This window comes from Anas platyrhynchos, chromosome 3 (genome assembly GCF_047663525.1).
Source record: "Anas platyrhynchos isolate ZD024472 breed Pekin duck chromosome 3, IASCAAS_PekinDuck_T2T, whole genome shotgun sequence".
In the NCBI taxonomy this organism is placed as follows: domain Eukaryota; kingdom Metazoa; phylum Chordata; class Aves; order Anseriformes; family Anatidae; genus Anas; species Anas platyrhynchos.
The window spans coordinates 118744826-118760358 of record NC_092589.1 but is presented as its reverse complement, the minus strand read 5'-3'; the positions used below and the strand labels follow the sequence as shown (position 1 = coordinate 118760358).

At 41.7% G+C, this 15533-nt stretch overlaps 1 protein-coding gene across 1 annotated transcript in view; it reads right to left on the bottom strand.

The window, feature by feature from the left end:
* INTS9 (integrator complex subunit 9) overlaps positions 1-15533 on the bottom strand; it is a 66573-nt gene that overhangs the window by 27512 nt on the left and 23528 nt on the right. The window contains exons 9-11 of the mRNA XM_027455431.3: positions 11559-11670; positions 5750-5930; positions 3296-3356 (exon numbers count right to left, since the gene is read on the bottom strand). Coding sequence (XP_027311232.1) covers positions 3296-3356; positions 5750-5930; positions 11559-11670 — 354 coding nt within the window. The remainder of the gene's footprint in view (positions 1-3295; positions 3357-5749; positions 5931-11558; positions 11671-15533) is intronic.

The window sequence follows — 15533 nt, the reverse complement described above, 5'->3', positions numbered from 1 at the left end:
GCAGAGCAGGTAACATAAATCCCAACCTGGAAAACTTCCATGCGAGGAGAAGGAAAAGCTTCAAACAACTTAGTAGGGAGCGAAGAGTAAGATGAAATTGTTATAGAGAAGACAACGACATTTATCCTCTTGTAACAATAGCTGCAATACAATATCAACCGATTAAAGGAAGTAAATGCTCTTTTATGCTACGGGTGAGGCACCACTGGAACTCATTGCTGCAAGAGACTCTACCAACAAGCCGGGGGACTTCTTCCTTGTTTGTTTCTAAATCTTGTTTATACAGCTAGCATCAAATATCAGGGCCAGAGAGTGTGCTGGGCTGAACATGTTCCTTGGATAATTAGCAGCTTACATCCTGGCCTGTCCCTCTTTGATGTATCCCATTATTAATGCTTGATAATAACTAAGAGGCAGGTTTGAGTAATTCCCTATTTTCTTCCAACAAGTGAGCACTAAGCACGTCTTTTCACGATGGGCAATTTCCACACAGGACGTAGCACAAGCCTACCGTTAATTTGAAAGAAGTAAGGCAATTCTCCACTGACAACCCATCCAATAGACACGATCGCTCCATGGCTGCTTCTGAGTCTCATTAAAAATTTCCTCGAGTGTCAGTGAGCAAAGCTGCTGATTGAGAGGCTGTGGAGTCACAGATTTCAAACAAGAGGGTTTAGCGATGACAAAAAGGCCGACTGCTGGCTATGGCTCTAACCTAAAAACAAGAAGCCATGAGCTCAAGTCCACGCTCCCTCCTAGACTGATGGTATGGCCGTGGCCACATTATTCAGGCCAGGTCTATATTAAGACCATTCTGCTTGGCAAAATTATCCCTGTGCTGTGTGTCAGTCATTTCTATAAATCCCAACATGTTTTGAGTGTTTAAAACCAAACCGTGCATCTCACAGAACAGAGAGGAGCAATACGACCTGGTGTTCTCAAGCGTGTCTAAACTTCTCTGAGTTATTACCTTAGGAAAAGCACTAAATGGAATAAATAGCAGGCTCGGTCCTCCTTTGCCTAGGTATTACTTGGCTTGGGGTTTGCTATTAGCCAAGCTTTTGAAAGAGCGTTGCTATGTGCCTAAGGCCACTGCCTGCCATCATACAAATTGTTTTTGCAAAGCACCGGTGTATATCAGGAATTAAAAATGAAAGGAACTAGCACATCATTTAGTCCAACACAAGGCAGGGGGGCAGTGTAGGTTTCTCCACTTGCCAGTGTTTATAAAGCAGCTGGAAGTGAGCCCCCAAACAGATCCTCTCTGTGGCGTTCGATGACGTGCTGTGAAACGTGCAGTACTTACTTCAGACAGCAATTCAGCGCTGGAATGCCTCAGGGTATTTAATAGTTTAATAATTTAACAGCATTTAATAGTCACTTAATAGTTTGGGAGCCACAGGGATGTGGATGCACACCGCCTGGTGTCATTTAGCACATTTAAGGGAACCCTTAGGCAAAAATGTAGGAAGCTTAGGGATGGCTCCCTAGAAATGACATTCATGGGTCTAGAGAAAGCTGTTTGTGCATCTCAGGATAAAATGTCCCTAGCTTTGTGGGCTATAACATGTATGATTTGGCCTTGTCAAGCAAAGCCTGTACCTGTAGCAGTCACGTTATTCCCTCTGTGCTCTTCATTTTGTCACGAGGAAGCCAATCTGTTATCCACCGCTCGGAGTCTTTTCCTAGATAATTACCTTGATCTACACATGGAGCACTGAGCAATGCCTCAACAGATAAACAATAATTTGGCAAAATCTCATTATCAACAGGCCTCTGGAGAACATAAAATGTCCTAAAAATTAGAGGACACAGTTATCACTCTACAAACATAAAGACCCGTCATGTACAATGGCTTAATTAATCCACCCTTTGACAGCGCATGTTTGGCTTCTCATTTTTGGAAGGGTTTTCACTTAAACCTGCCAGTTCCAGTGCATATTGTGAAGTACAATTTTGAAACAATGCTTTTGGTAAAACATAGGAGTCAGTGAAACCAAAGATACTGTGGATCAACAAGAAAAGCATGGAAAGCAGAAATGCAGGGGAAATTATAAAGCATAGACAACAACATGGCTACAGAGTCTCCTATGCAGAGATCAGGATTTGGGGCTGATTTATTGGTGTGAACGAGATTTTTGGTTACAAGAAAGGTGTGCCCTCCAGCCTGCATTATTCTTGGAAACAGATTATTCATAATTCATTGCATATCCTCCTTGAAATGCATTCAAGCTTGTGGAAAGAGCGAGGGTTTCTGGTCAGATCCTACTTCTAATAATGCCCTTGAATCACCTACAGATGATATCTATGATGGGCAATGGCAATTACCAGAACAAATCCCTGGACAAGTTGCCCCAGAGGAAAACAAAACAATGCCTGAAAGAGCATCTTTTAAACCTGCAATGGCTACTCCACATCCTATCTAACAGTTTTGATCTGAGGAACTAAGAGAGCCAGTTTTCTGAGACTGCATGCCCCAAGTGGTTGGCTGTCTCGCAGGAGTAGGATTTAGCCAAAATTATTTCTCAGTCCCATCTCTTCCATTCCCAGCCTACCTCCCACTTACTTCAGTCAGAAATCTACCTGTTCCCAGTAGAGGAAATACCAGATTTCTTTTCTTGATGAGAGAGATAACTCTGAAGGCATAAATGTTTATTTATTGACTGGATGGCTAGAACTTCCCCTCAAACTATGCATTTTGATGCAGGGTACATCCCCCCACCTTACTCCTCTTTGCTTCACAAAGATGCTAGCTCAGATCATTTCATGTAAAATTGCCAGTGACACCACTGAGTACCACAAGCTTTAACTTTCTTATATCACCTCCCTATTTCAAGATACCAGCAGACAACATGGTGCCTGCTTCAGCTAAGGAGGCAGGAGCTGGGATGACTAAGCTGACTCTGATAACCAGCTCTTAGTTTTACAGACTTTGAAATAAACTGCTTGGACAAAGGGAATATTTGTGGTTGCAGCCTGATAAGAGCAAACATTCGTCCATGTGTACGCCAGATAGCCTTCTGCGGGGGAGGCAGTAAAACAGGCAAGCGTATGTAAGATATACGCTGAAATAAACACGGTGATAATTTTTGTGTTGAGGGAACACCATCATTCATTCCTCCCCCATGTTCCTAAATTAATCAATGGAAAGAAGAGAAAAAAAATCTTGCATGAATAATGCCACAAAGCTATGGAATAGGCATATCACTAGAAAAACAACAGCCACACAGGGCTGTGTTCCAGAAACCCACTCGCTCTGAGATCTCAGCAAACAGCAAGACTGTGGTTTACTTACCTCAGCGTGGGGAAAAGGAGGTTCTGGAAGATATACCTTTGTTTGTTTGTTATGACACAACCTTTACAAGAAAAGGAAAAATAAGCCGGGTTAGAGAGCTGCAGAACATCCTGCAGTATCTGCTGCCATCTACTGTTAAAACTTTTCCTGGAGAAAGCCATTTCACGTCTGTGGTATCAGGTGCAAAGTCACTAATTTGTGTTTTGTTTTTTTTTGCTTCCAGTCTTTCTATTTAGAAGACCAACACCTACTGGACATGATGACTTGGTCCTAGCAAGATCACTTAGAGAAGGTGCAAGGCAGCTGCAAGTAATTTTGTACACAGCACGTAACAGAGCCCATTGCTGTGGTAAACAGATTTGTAACTCAGCATCCATGTAATTTCACAGGCAAGACTTTAGCAATTTCTCCAAAGCCAAATCACCCTTGAACAGAAAAATTCCACTTGCCTCATCCCAATTCTCAGCAATGACTTAGTCCTTTAGTTCATTATAATCTAATTCTCCTATGCATTTCATTATTGCAGCTATAAAATTGGCAAACTGCCTCTGACCACGGCATAATGCTTACCGTTCCCTGCTATTTTGCATCAATCACTTATTTTTAAAACTGAAATATTGAAAGTTGTTGATTAGCTCTAGCCAGAGTCCTGATTCATCCTATTACAGAAGACAAAAGAAGATTTTTGTATGAGGTCTGTGTGATGTTACAATTATCTGTAGTGACATTGTCCTGGTGGCTTTTTCTGGGAAACATTGCCCTTCTCATATATTCTTCGCTTTATTATAAAACAACGAGCCTTGGTCAAACTAAATTTGATAAAGTCTAAGAGATACAAAGAACAGGAAATTTCTTTTAGATGACTAAATGCTGGAATTGGAAGGCTGGAATCCCTTAATTTCAGCACCAGTTCTGATCCCAAATGTCTATGTTACATGTGTTACAATCTCTGCCTCCACTTCTAGCTAAGTAAAACATTTACCCTCTATACAATTATTTGGAGATTAGCTAACGTTGGTACTGGCTTTTGAAAACAAACCTCTAGAGCCAAGCAGAAAATGGTGTCTGAACACTTGGGTGGCTGAATTGTGCCAATTAGACACAGCAGACAAAACAGAAGCTTCACCTGCACACTGCACTCAGAGCTGCCTTACAACCCAACCAGCACACATAACGTTCCTGCTACCCTGACCAGCAATATCGAGCTGAAAAGAATTATTATAGCAAAAACTATGCAGCTACCACTTCAGCCACTACTGAAATGAAATCGCCATGTACGTACAAAAAACCCTAACAGCTTAAATATAAACTTTATGAGTCAACACACACCAGTGAGTACACTGGAATTTGGCCAGAACACCAACACTTGATTTTCCTGCTTTTGCTAAAAGTAATGTGTTAAAATTCACCATATTTCAAGCTTCTTTATGATTCTCCTGAGGGATCAATTCACCTCAGATATCCAGGACCTCTCTTTTCTTTCCTGAACTCCAGACTAAAAAGCCTGGTGAGGAAGAACGGAAGGAAAAGCTAACTTACTCTGCTTAATAATACAGAGCATCTCTTAGTTTGTAAGAATTTAGGAACAATCACAAGTGGTTGGGTTCTCTTTCCCATGGCTCAGAACCACAGACTAATTTAGGTTGGAAGGGACCTGTTGAGATCATGTACTCCAACCCTCTGTTCAAGAACGTTCCACTAGAGCAGGATGTCCAGGTCTGCATACAGTCAGATTTTGGTATTTCCATAAATAGGGATTCTACAACCTCTCCGGGCAATCTGTCCCAGGGTTTGACCACCCACCTTATGGTAAAACGTGTGTTGCTTTTGCTTCAGACTAAAGAGTCCCAGCTCTCTCAGCCTCTACTTACATGAAAGATCATCTTTTCGATCCCGTGCTGGTCTCATTCCAGTACACCCCTATCTTTTTTTGCACTGGGGAACTAAGAACTAGACACAGTGCACCAGATGTATCCTCGCTGGTGCTGAGCAGAGAAGGATGACCTCTCCTGACTTGTTGGAAATGCTCTGCCTAATGCAGCCCAGGATAGTGCTGGCCTTTTTTGCATTACGAATGCATTGCTGACTAAGGAAAATTAAGTCTGAAAAATCTGGTTTGCCTATATAGACAGAACATGGGTATCATTTTGGGGGCATTGAATGAGATTTGCAAAAAGGAATATTTAAAAGTCACTCAGGTCAGGTCCATCATTTAATCACCAATGCAAGTACCAAAAAGCACAGGCCATTTGAGTTTGCATGTTCTACAGGAAACGATGCTCCCCTAATTACAGAACATCTACTTACACACGCACGCACACCCTTGTGACACAGGAAACATGTGCACAACTCTAATGGAGTATAAATCAGAATATGTCAGGTAGACATAACCTGCATATTTACCATAGCTGAGTGTGTGGATCAAGCCTGATAAAGCAGCTCTTTAACACCTACCATTCAGCAAAGATCTGGGAGAACTCGAGGGAGCTGTTGGCAACGGGAGAGATGAAATAAAAAGGGACATTGGAAAGTCCAGCAGAGTCAATATACTGATACAGGCACTCCAGCAGATCATATATTACTCCAGAGGGGTAACAGGGAACCAGCACGTTTCCTCCATTCCGGACAGTCATAGCTAAGAGAGAGAGAGAGAAAAATCAATTAACGAGGTTCATATTTAAACTTTTTAATTGAGTTCCTTTAATCCAAACATAAGGGATAGAAAGAAGCTGCTGGACGAGTTAGCAGACCACGTTATGCATATGAATTGGGAGGATCACTTCTGATCATTAAACACATTTATTTACTGCCTTCTCCTGGCTTAGCAGAGTTATTTTACTCCGTAAACTGGGGGGCACACAATGGACTGAGCACAAGCAAAACTCCTGACACGAGAGGGCGATCTTGCACTGGCACACGAAGATAAATGTCCAAAGGGACACACAACACCCTACCCTCAAAATAAAAGCCTGCTCCATCTATCAGCTGTCCACGAGAGGTGAAGGACGACAGTTCACAGGTCTCAGCTGAAAGCCCTGTACATGGTAAGCTGTTCCGTACACGGTGTTTTCAGGATGCTGGATGAATGGCTGAAGATACAGTTATTTCAAACAGCTCTCAAAGGTAGAGGTCGGGGGGGAATGCTTCTCCTTTTTAAAAGCTCTACATATTTCTATGCCCTTTCAACGTAACAAGAACAACTTAAAACCTCAACGAGCTGTAGACAGCATGGGACCCGAGGAAATAAAAATGAGGAAAAGAAAAAAGAAAAATAGGTTTACTCTGAAATCAAGACAGATCTGAGTGCAACAGCAAAAGCAAGCACAACAGCAAGCATTTTGTTCTTTTTGGCAGGATGAATTACAAAAATGCTGTACCTTATGGGAAAGAGGAAATACTTTGTCCAGCTCACTAAGCAGTGGCTGCCTCACTAAGATTTCATCTGTGGTCCTGGGGTAAAACCATCTACTGCTGTTAATTGCAGTGCAGCAGCAGTAACATTACGCATCAAGGCATTACACAAAAAGCTGTGAAAGAGCCTGAAAATGCATATATCAAATCCTGCCATAATCACTTCCTTGACTGCAGTTTATTGATAAGCTTTGATAGGGTACAGATCTAGAACATTACAGGGTCTTTCTGCACCACCTAAATGTTCAAAGAAGATTTTTATGGCTGAATGTTTCAAGGCTTTATGGAGTCTAGGGAAATGCACTGACTCCATGGTGGGATTTCTCACATGCATTTAGGTGCTTAACTCCTTTTAGGAGTCAGTACCTATTAGATGCAGCTCTCAACAACAAACAGTGGTGAAAAACACCTTCTGTGTCAGAGCTGTATTACACAACACTAAGGGCAACGTAGTGGGTTTATTGCTTAGGTTTTCTCCAGGTCATATACAAATTCTACCATCAAAATACCTGTGAATAAGGATAGCAATACTTGATGTTTGCCTAGAACTTGAAATGTTACAAGAAATCCCAGCAATGTGTTATATTATCCCTCTTACATGTGCAAGCCTAACCTATCCCATCTGTAAACAGGATGCGAAGAGAGGAATGAGGAGATTAAGGATGATATTTTCAAAAACCATCTGGGGGCTGGAAGTTAAGCCTCTGGCTCCAGGAGCAGAATTTATGTTGCTTTGTTGTACACCCAAAAATTCCACAAAGAGAAAAGATAAGTACCTACATCCACAGCAGCATGAATGCTGCACGGACAGAGGCAGAGGATGCAGAGTACATTAGTAAGCAGTGGGAAATCCTAAGGAAAGGCACATCTGCACCTCTGCCTCCGTCCTGAATGAGGATAGTGGCTCAAACAGTGAGGTGTGTGTCTCCTGGGAAAATTGGGGTTTCCTTCTTAAGCCTTAGAGTTTGAATTTGAAGCTCTCTCTTCCCTACAGACACTGGTTTGCTATGGGAGCCTCAAGAATTTCTGATTGAAAACCAGATGTTCAAGATGGTAGGTGAGGCCTTTGTGCAGACACCAACTTGGATTTCAGTTCCCAGGAAAACTACAGAGTTGGTTAGCATTAATTAATATAAAATCATTGTCCAGTGAGGGGAATACTCTTCCATTTGTACACGAGGCCACAGACCCAGGCTTGCTGGCACCTTAAATTTCATGTTCCTGGCTGCACAGTGATGCACCTTTCAGCCTGGCCTAGGCCTCGGGACAGGAAGAATTAGCAACACAGCTATCGCAACCCTGCCAAGGCCGTGTTTGTCAACTTTTGGGCTTAGAACACACTTCTTGGTTCCTTGGTGCAAGTTTATTTGTCTTTGCTGACCACAGCATGATCTAAACAGCCGGGCACTAATTCCTGGTGGTGCTCTGAGGTGGTTTTGTAACGGGATGAGGATTGCCTCCCAGCCTCTCCAAACCATGGATGAAAACCTGTACAAGAACATTGCTTTCCATGCAAGTGGCAGGTTCAATCTGGCTCTCTCATACAACTTTCTACAGTTGTCATTAAGAAGACACGTACATTTGAAAGCTGTTCAAAGCCCAATTTATCTCTGTGACCGATGGCTGCACTCTCTTGAAAAAAGTTGCATAATAATCTTGGCATTTCAAATTTAGTCTCCTTCAGTAGCTCCATAACAAGTTGTTCAATTTACAACTCACAACAAGATACTTGCTTTCCCAACAGCTGCCACCACAAGGTCAAGTTGGCACCTAAAAGGCAAACTGTGCTCTTTTCTGCTTTATATAAACACGTGCACGCGCACAGAGAGGCACGACCGCACGCAAAATATCACAAAACTGTCCCTACAGATAGTCTGGCAATTTTGCTGATGATGCCCAAAGCAATGTAAAAATACAACTGCCTTCCTCAAGCTGCAGAGTGCTGGTGCTGCAGTGCTGTACCAAAAAAAAGGGGATTTGGGCTAAAGGGAGATGAATTTGGAGACACAACAGTGGAGCACATGCAATGTGGAGAGCAGATCACGCATGTGACTTGGTAATAATGGGAATCGGCGTCCTCAACTCTACATGCTGGGATGAAAACAGAGATCAAGGTGAAATTTTCACACTTTCAGTTCTGTGCTTAACAACGCTTACTCACAAACGTGCCATTACCCTATGATACACATTTTTGGTAAATTTGCAGTGTCTGCTTCTACCAAGTGTATTTTGTGCTTCTTGTGAAGTCCCCTGACCGTTTTGGAAATGGGGAAATATATGAAAGCTATTGTGCTCAGCTTGCCTCCAATACTGCTTTTCACAGTAACCGAGTGGTTTTTGGACTTTACACATTTGCAAGAAAATGGATTCACTATTTTCTTCTCCTGATGTTGGGGTAGATGTGTAAATACTACTGATAAGAGACAACCCTACCACTGCATTGTTGATAAAATGATTTGCTTTTTCCAAGTCAATGCATTTTTTTGGCAAATACCACTCAAATTCCAGCTTTTCATAGTGGCATCATTTTATGCATGTATCTTCCTTCCCTGTTTCATAGTTTTCTAATTTCTCCGAGTTTCTCTCTTTCAAGATAGAAGCTGGCTTGAAGACCTGCAAAACCCTCAGAATAGTTCAGAATGTTTCTGTAAACCAGGACGACTTGTGCAGATAAACACCCACCTGTATCTACATATGTAACACATTTATTTATACACATTCATCTTTTGGATTTTGCTTTGGCCCCAGCTACAGCCTTAAGACATTGTTTAATATTTTAAAAGCATTTTAATTAACAACAACCTCGCTATTGTTTACTTAGCAAGCAGCTGTTGCAGTTGAAGACACCAGTGACCACCAAGCTGCTTGCATTTGGTGGATAACTTGCAGCAGAGTTGGCAGCAGGGCAACATGCACCACTCCTCAGCCTCTCCAGAAAAAAGGCTGACACCACAGCTCAGACCTGCTTCCTTGGTGGTTTAAGTAAGATAAGATGGTAGAAATGATCATGTTACCATCAGCCAGGGGGACAGTAAACCCCATAAGGGTCCAGAAAGGGACAGAGAAGGGCAGTAGATTTGGATCTAGCATAACAAGGTCACCAAAGCTCGTCTGCCAGCTTGTAATAAAAATAGCAATTCATGAAAACAATGAAAACACAGCCTGTACCACACACACGCACACACACACACAAACACAGGCATCACTTAGGGAAGGAAGTCACAGGTGTTAAGAATTTACAGTTTCAAGGAGAGGTTGAACAAGTTCCTGGAAGAGAAATCCACTGAGCATTATTAACTATGCAAAAACCACGTCTGATTCAGGAAATTCCTGAAATAAAAATAGTTGAAGGCTATGAGATTACGAGGGGAAAGTATCATATCATCTCACCCTATTCTTCTGCTCTTCTCTAGACATCTGCTCGTGGTCCCTGCTGGAGCCAGGATGTTGGCAAACAGAATCTTTGGTATATCCCAAGATCATTATTTTCATAAAATGCCAAAACACACCCTATTAATAAGTATTTATATCACAAGGAATCACCCTGACCCTGTAATTCACCTCTTCAGATAAACAAACCCCATGTAATATCACCTTGTACTTAGTACCTATGACCTGTATTTGAACTGACACATGTCCTAAACAGAGATATCCAATTTTGATTTAGAGATGGTGGGTGACAGAGGAATCTACCACATCCCTTGCATTATTTCCCTTCCACTACTGTGGCAACTCCATACTGGGATTGTGAGTTAGTACACAGATATTCAGCACCTGTGAATATGCAAAAAAAGGATTTAAAAATTGAAGAAGGAAAGTATTGTGTTGTTTTTTTTTTCTTCTCCAAGAGTTGATTCATAGGTAAGAAGTAAAAATAAGAATTATTTGCACTTGAGTCTGTTCTCATCTTTATCTTGCAACCTTGGGTAAGACACCTAAATACTGTACCTCCAATTCCTCCCAGGTGTGCTATGGGGTCCAGAACACTTGCTTACAGTGAAGATCCCCAATTTAGACTTCTAATGTCTTTTAATAACCTTTGTAACAATCCTCTTATCCTGAGGTTTTCAGTCTCCTTTTGAAAAAGAATAGTTAGTTTAAAATAAACAGGAGATGTCTGACAAAAAGAACAGGCAATACACAGCAAGAAAGACCTGAGAAAGTGGTTTGATGATAGAAGGCTGAGAGTACAGAAGAACTGAGGTGGAGGAAGGGGAGAAAAGGAGAGAACAGTACTGGATGTGACATTCCAAACAGGCTGGAAAATGCTGCCATTCACACTGCTATCACAGCTTTGCAATTATCAGCTTTTCCAGCTGTGAAAGCGTCTGATTAGGTTTTATATTTCTGGGGACTATAAATATATCTCAATATATTTTTTTTAAACAGAGATTGTGCTGTTTGCTTTTGGTATATTTAAAAATCAGGTGTAAGAAGGGAAGCAGATGTGCTTGTTTTCAAAACTGAAAATCACAAAAAAGCATAAAAGATTTTACACTGGCTTATATACAGGAAGGAAATAGTAATATTTCAGATGGGAACAATCTCCAAAACCCAGGCAACACATAGCCTGTTGGCAGCTAAGTGACATACTTAGCAAACCAAGAGCAGCAGATGATTAAATCTTGTAATACCTGTTCCATTCCAAAACATTTTAGGTACAACTTGTGGCTTTCTAAGCACTTACTGTATTAATGACATCAGGAGCACATCGTAAAATCTAAACAGCTAGTTTTATGCCAGGAGCTATAGCTGGACAACTTACTCAGTTCCAGGAATCTCAGAATTATTTCCCACCCAAAGCAATGAATAAGATGATAAAATACGCAGAAGATTTCTTCCAACGACCTACCCAGGTTGCTGCAGAACTCTCCTACCATGCCATCTGGGTTAGCAGTGGGGATTTGTGTAAGACCCGTCAGGATGAGCACATCACTATTTTTAAGAGAAGCCTGGTCCATGGGCTGAAACAGAGTACAGTGAGATAAAATGAGTAACACGGGAGTCATAACACGGGTTTCTCTGCTCTGCACCAAGAGATACAGTGATCAAGGAGAACGAATGGAACGCGTTAAACCAAACGTCCCTCTATCTGTGGAAATGCAACTGGAGTTAATAAAAACAACCATTTCCTTGCATATTTACAGCATAAAGCAAGCAATGGAACTGTAATTGGTTGTAACAAAGTGGTATTCTCCATAGACTAATCATTTTGTGGCCTTAGGAGCTGAACAATTGAAAAGACAACCATTTCTTGCAGTCAGGAAGGGTTTAATGCTTGTGTTCCTATCTTGGCTGCACTAGTTTCCAACCAGCCTTCGCAAATCCTGGTGTCAGCATTGATTTTCAGTTCTCATTGTCTTGTCAGAGGCAGCACCATTTCCCCCAGTTTTACCATTTACTGGATTCTCTTTGAAAGAGGTGAGATCGGCAAAAGACTTTGGGCTTGCAGCTCTCAATTTTGTGTATGACACTCAATTTTGCACATGGCTCTCCCTTGATGGTGAAGGCTGCTTTTCTGCCTGTGGTATTACAACCACGATTTTAAAGTTCTCATTTAAAACTGTTTGGTGCAGGCTTTTTCAGAAGTCATCTCTGGTGAAGTGGGAAATGACTACTGCTGGTAGAAATAAGAAACTGTTTTAGATTCCTTAATTTGATATATTTTGTTTACTTATCTAAGAAATAGTTACTTATCTAACATAGCTGTAATATCATGCCAAACATACAAGTATCATCTTAAAAGACAGTAGCTGAAAACAGGTTAAAAATCAGATGCAACTACACACAAAAAAACAACAACATAGTGTTCCCAATGCAACACCAGAGATAAACTGATAGAGAAAACGTGTCTTGCCTTACCAATCTCCCCTTGTGAACCTGACTAGCGCTACGCCTTTATCCTGTATCTTTCTTTGAAGGCTGCGCTAGAGGCTAAGCTGTAGCAAAGTGAAATAGATGGCTTCAGAGGGTTATGACCTCTGATCCACTGGGTCTGCAGTGCATGTTGTACTGAGAGCCTCCAGTCGTAGGTACAATCCTAGGTTGTGTGATTAGTGCTGTGGGCAATTATCACGAGGATCATCTTCATGAGGTCTTTTTCCTGGGGGACAGAGGAGGTCACACCTGCACAGTCCATCCTGTGGCTTGCAGGTGGAGCAGAGGGACTGATGACTTCATGGTCCAAGGAAATAGTGTGGCATATCTTGGCCGTTGGCAAGGTGCATAATGTTGAAGCAAACATCACTTCTGCTTTGACTGTGCATAACAGCTCACATTTTTTTTACTGAGGTTGATCATTCAACTTACTTTATACTGGCACCTGATTAAAGCAGGATGGAAAATGCACATTCATGTCTTTCCCCTAGCAAACATACAGGAGAATTCAGAAATTATACTTAAGTGTGACCTGATACTAAATACATACATTTTTGATACTCAAAATCCAGCATAATCCAATCTTGAAGAGACAAAATCTACTTCTCCCTCTGCAGACATGAAACAGCTATGGTAAAAAGTTAACTTTAAGCCTTGCTCTGGGCTGGACTGCGCTTCCCACAGCTACTGTTCAAGTGAACAGAGAGAAACTGCAGCCAATTGCACAGTATTTTATGGTAATTTTACTCTCAATAGACTCTCTTTGGTCTCACCAACTGGGAAAGGTTTCTACCTTTCTACCAGAGGAGAACTGATGAACAGATTTTCTCTGCTGAACTCAGAAGATCAGCACACGGTTAGTTCCCTTGCTCACAGTCCCTCGGTGCCATTCTTGATTAGCTGAGAAAGACCTTGCACTCTCAGACGTGCAAGGGAATTTCATACCAATTCCAACAGAAGTTTACACGGTGTATCACCTTGTAGGACCAGACTTGCTACATGAGATTTATCGCAATCTTTGACTCTCCATAGCGTGTCCATGAAAATGAAATGCCAATAATGCAATAAAAAATAATATCGGATCTGTCTGTGATAATGTACATAACGATTATGCCATATTAGATACACATAATTTCAGCTGCTATTGCACTGAGAGGGCTCGCATCGATTTTTGTGGGTTAATGTAAAGAATACGTCTTAAAAGGCTTTTAGTGACATGCCTGAACCTGTGCTGTCAACTGCTGTTCTCCACTTTGGTGCCAACAGGCAATGGTGTCAATTCTAGCCTCATCAGAGGATGAGGCAAAACTTTCAATAGAGACCATCTGCCAGAACACAGAAGTAGAGAACAATTAAAAGTAGGGAACAATTAACGGTGCCAGACCTAACTCTCAAACAAACCTTTTTCAAAGCTCTTCAGTTACTTTCAGCCTCGCTGAATCCTTCTCTTGCACCTCCTACCAAGACCAATTGAGGATTTCACAAGATATTCATGGTGCCGTGTTGAAGATTGACCCAGAAGTCAGCATTCACTGCAACTACTTTCAGCCGTCTGTAGGATGCCCCACATCCTGGGAGGTGTCTAAGCTGCCCAAACTAACTGCTTCACTTTCTATCTGTTCTTAATACCCAGGGACTGACTGCAGATGTAACACAACTCTGCTGATGATAAACGTAACCTCTATGTAACTTGAAAATTCAAGAAAATTTCAAGTCACAGTTTACACCAAAGAAACAATCCTGCTCTCTTCCCATGGCTGCTAATTCCCTCCTGTGCTGCCACCACCAACACGCCAGCGCTTAAATCCCAGTGCTGGCAGAAGGGAGGGCATGGGGGAAGGACAGTGGGATCAGGGAAAGTTTGAGTTGGGTGAGATGAACCTCATCTTGCTTCCACACTGGGAAAAGGAAATGCTCTCCAAGCTGTTATCGTGTATGTTAGACAAGATGCAAGAAGCAGCAGCATTCTTCCAGTAGTATGTCGAAATAATCCGTGTCTTCTCATCCTAAGCAAACTGCTGATGAGAGCCTAGTCACCTGATACTCATTTTTAATAATGGAGGGAGTTCCAGAAGGCTGGAAAAGTGCTAAGATTACACTGTTATTCGAAAAGCTCAGGGTATGTTTTTACATATCTTAAAACTATCTTATATTAAAAAAAACACCACCAGCAAGAAAATGCAATGCCTGATACTGGAGTTTCACTATGACTGCTCACTCACCACAATGGTATGGAGAAACAGGTCAGACAAACAACTCTTCACTCCCCCCCCCCAAAAAAAAAATGCTTGTTTGTTGAAGACAATTTAGGCTTTGTACCAATCAAGATACTGTTATCACTACATACTATCTGTTCAACGCATTAAATAGATGAAGAGCTCATTGGTAGGTCTCAAAACCCACTAGTTACTACAGAATCACCATGTAGTGCTTGTAGTGGTGTTCACAGGGATTAGCACTAGGTCAAAATCTATCCTTTGTCTTCAACAGCCATCTGGAAGCAAATATAAGACAAAGATGATATCCGATAGGCAAATGATACCTGATAACATTTGTGATGTGGTGAATAACAAGAAAAAGGCAACCTGAATGCATTCTCAACTACCTGCTATTGCTATTCCTTCAAATTATGCCTTAGTATAACATAATGCAGAGTGCAATGGACTGTAGGATAAAAATGAGGACTTCAGTGACCATGTGGGACAAAAAACAACAACAGCAGCATGAATTGTCCAGCCTTCATCTCCTGTTAGCAGAGTAGGTTCTTAGGGATTCTGGTAGGCTTGTAGTACCGTTTCCTGCACGCATTAAAGCTGAACCTGCCTTGCCTAACTGCTACCATTTCTCCTGCAGGTTGCAGTGAGTGGATTCTGCTGCCCACGGGCTGTGCTTTTACCAGGCAGATCATTCACACCCATTCCCTGCCACAGCAGGGTCATTTCCTTAAACC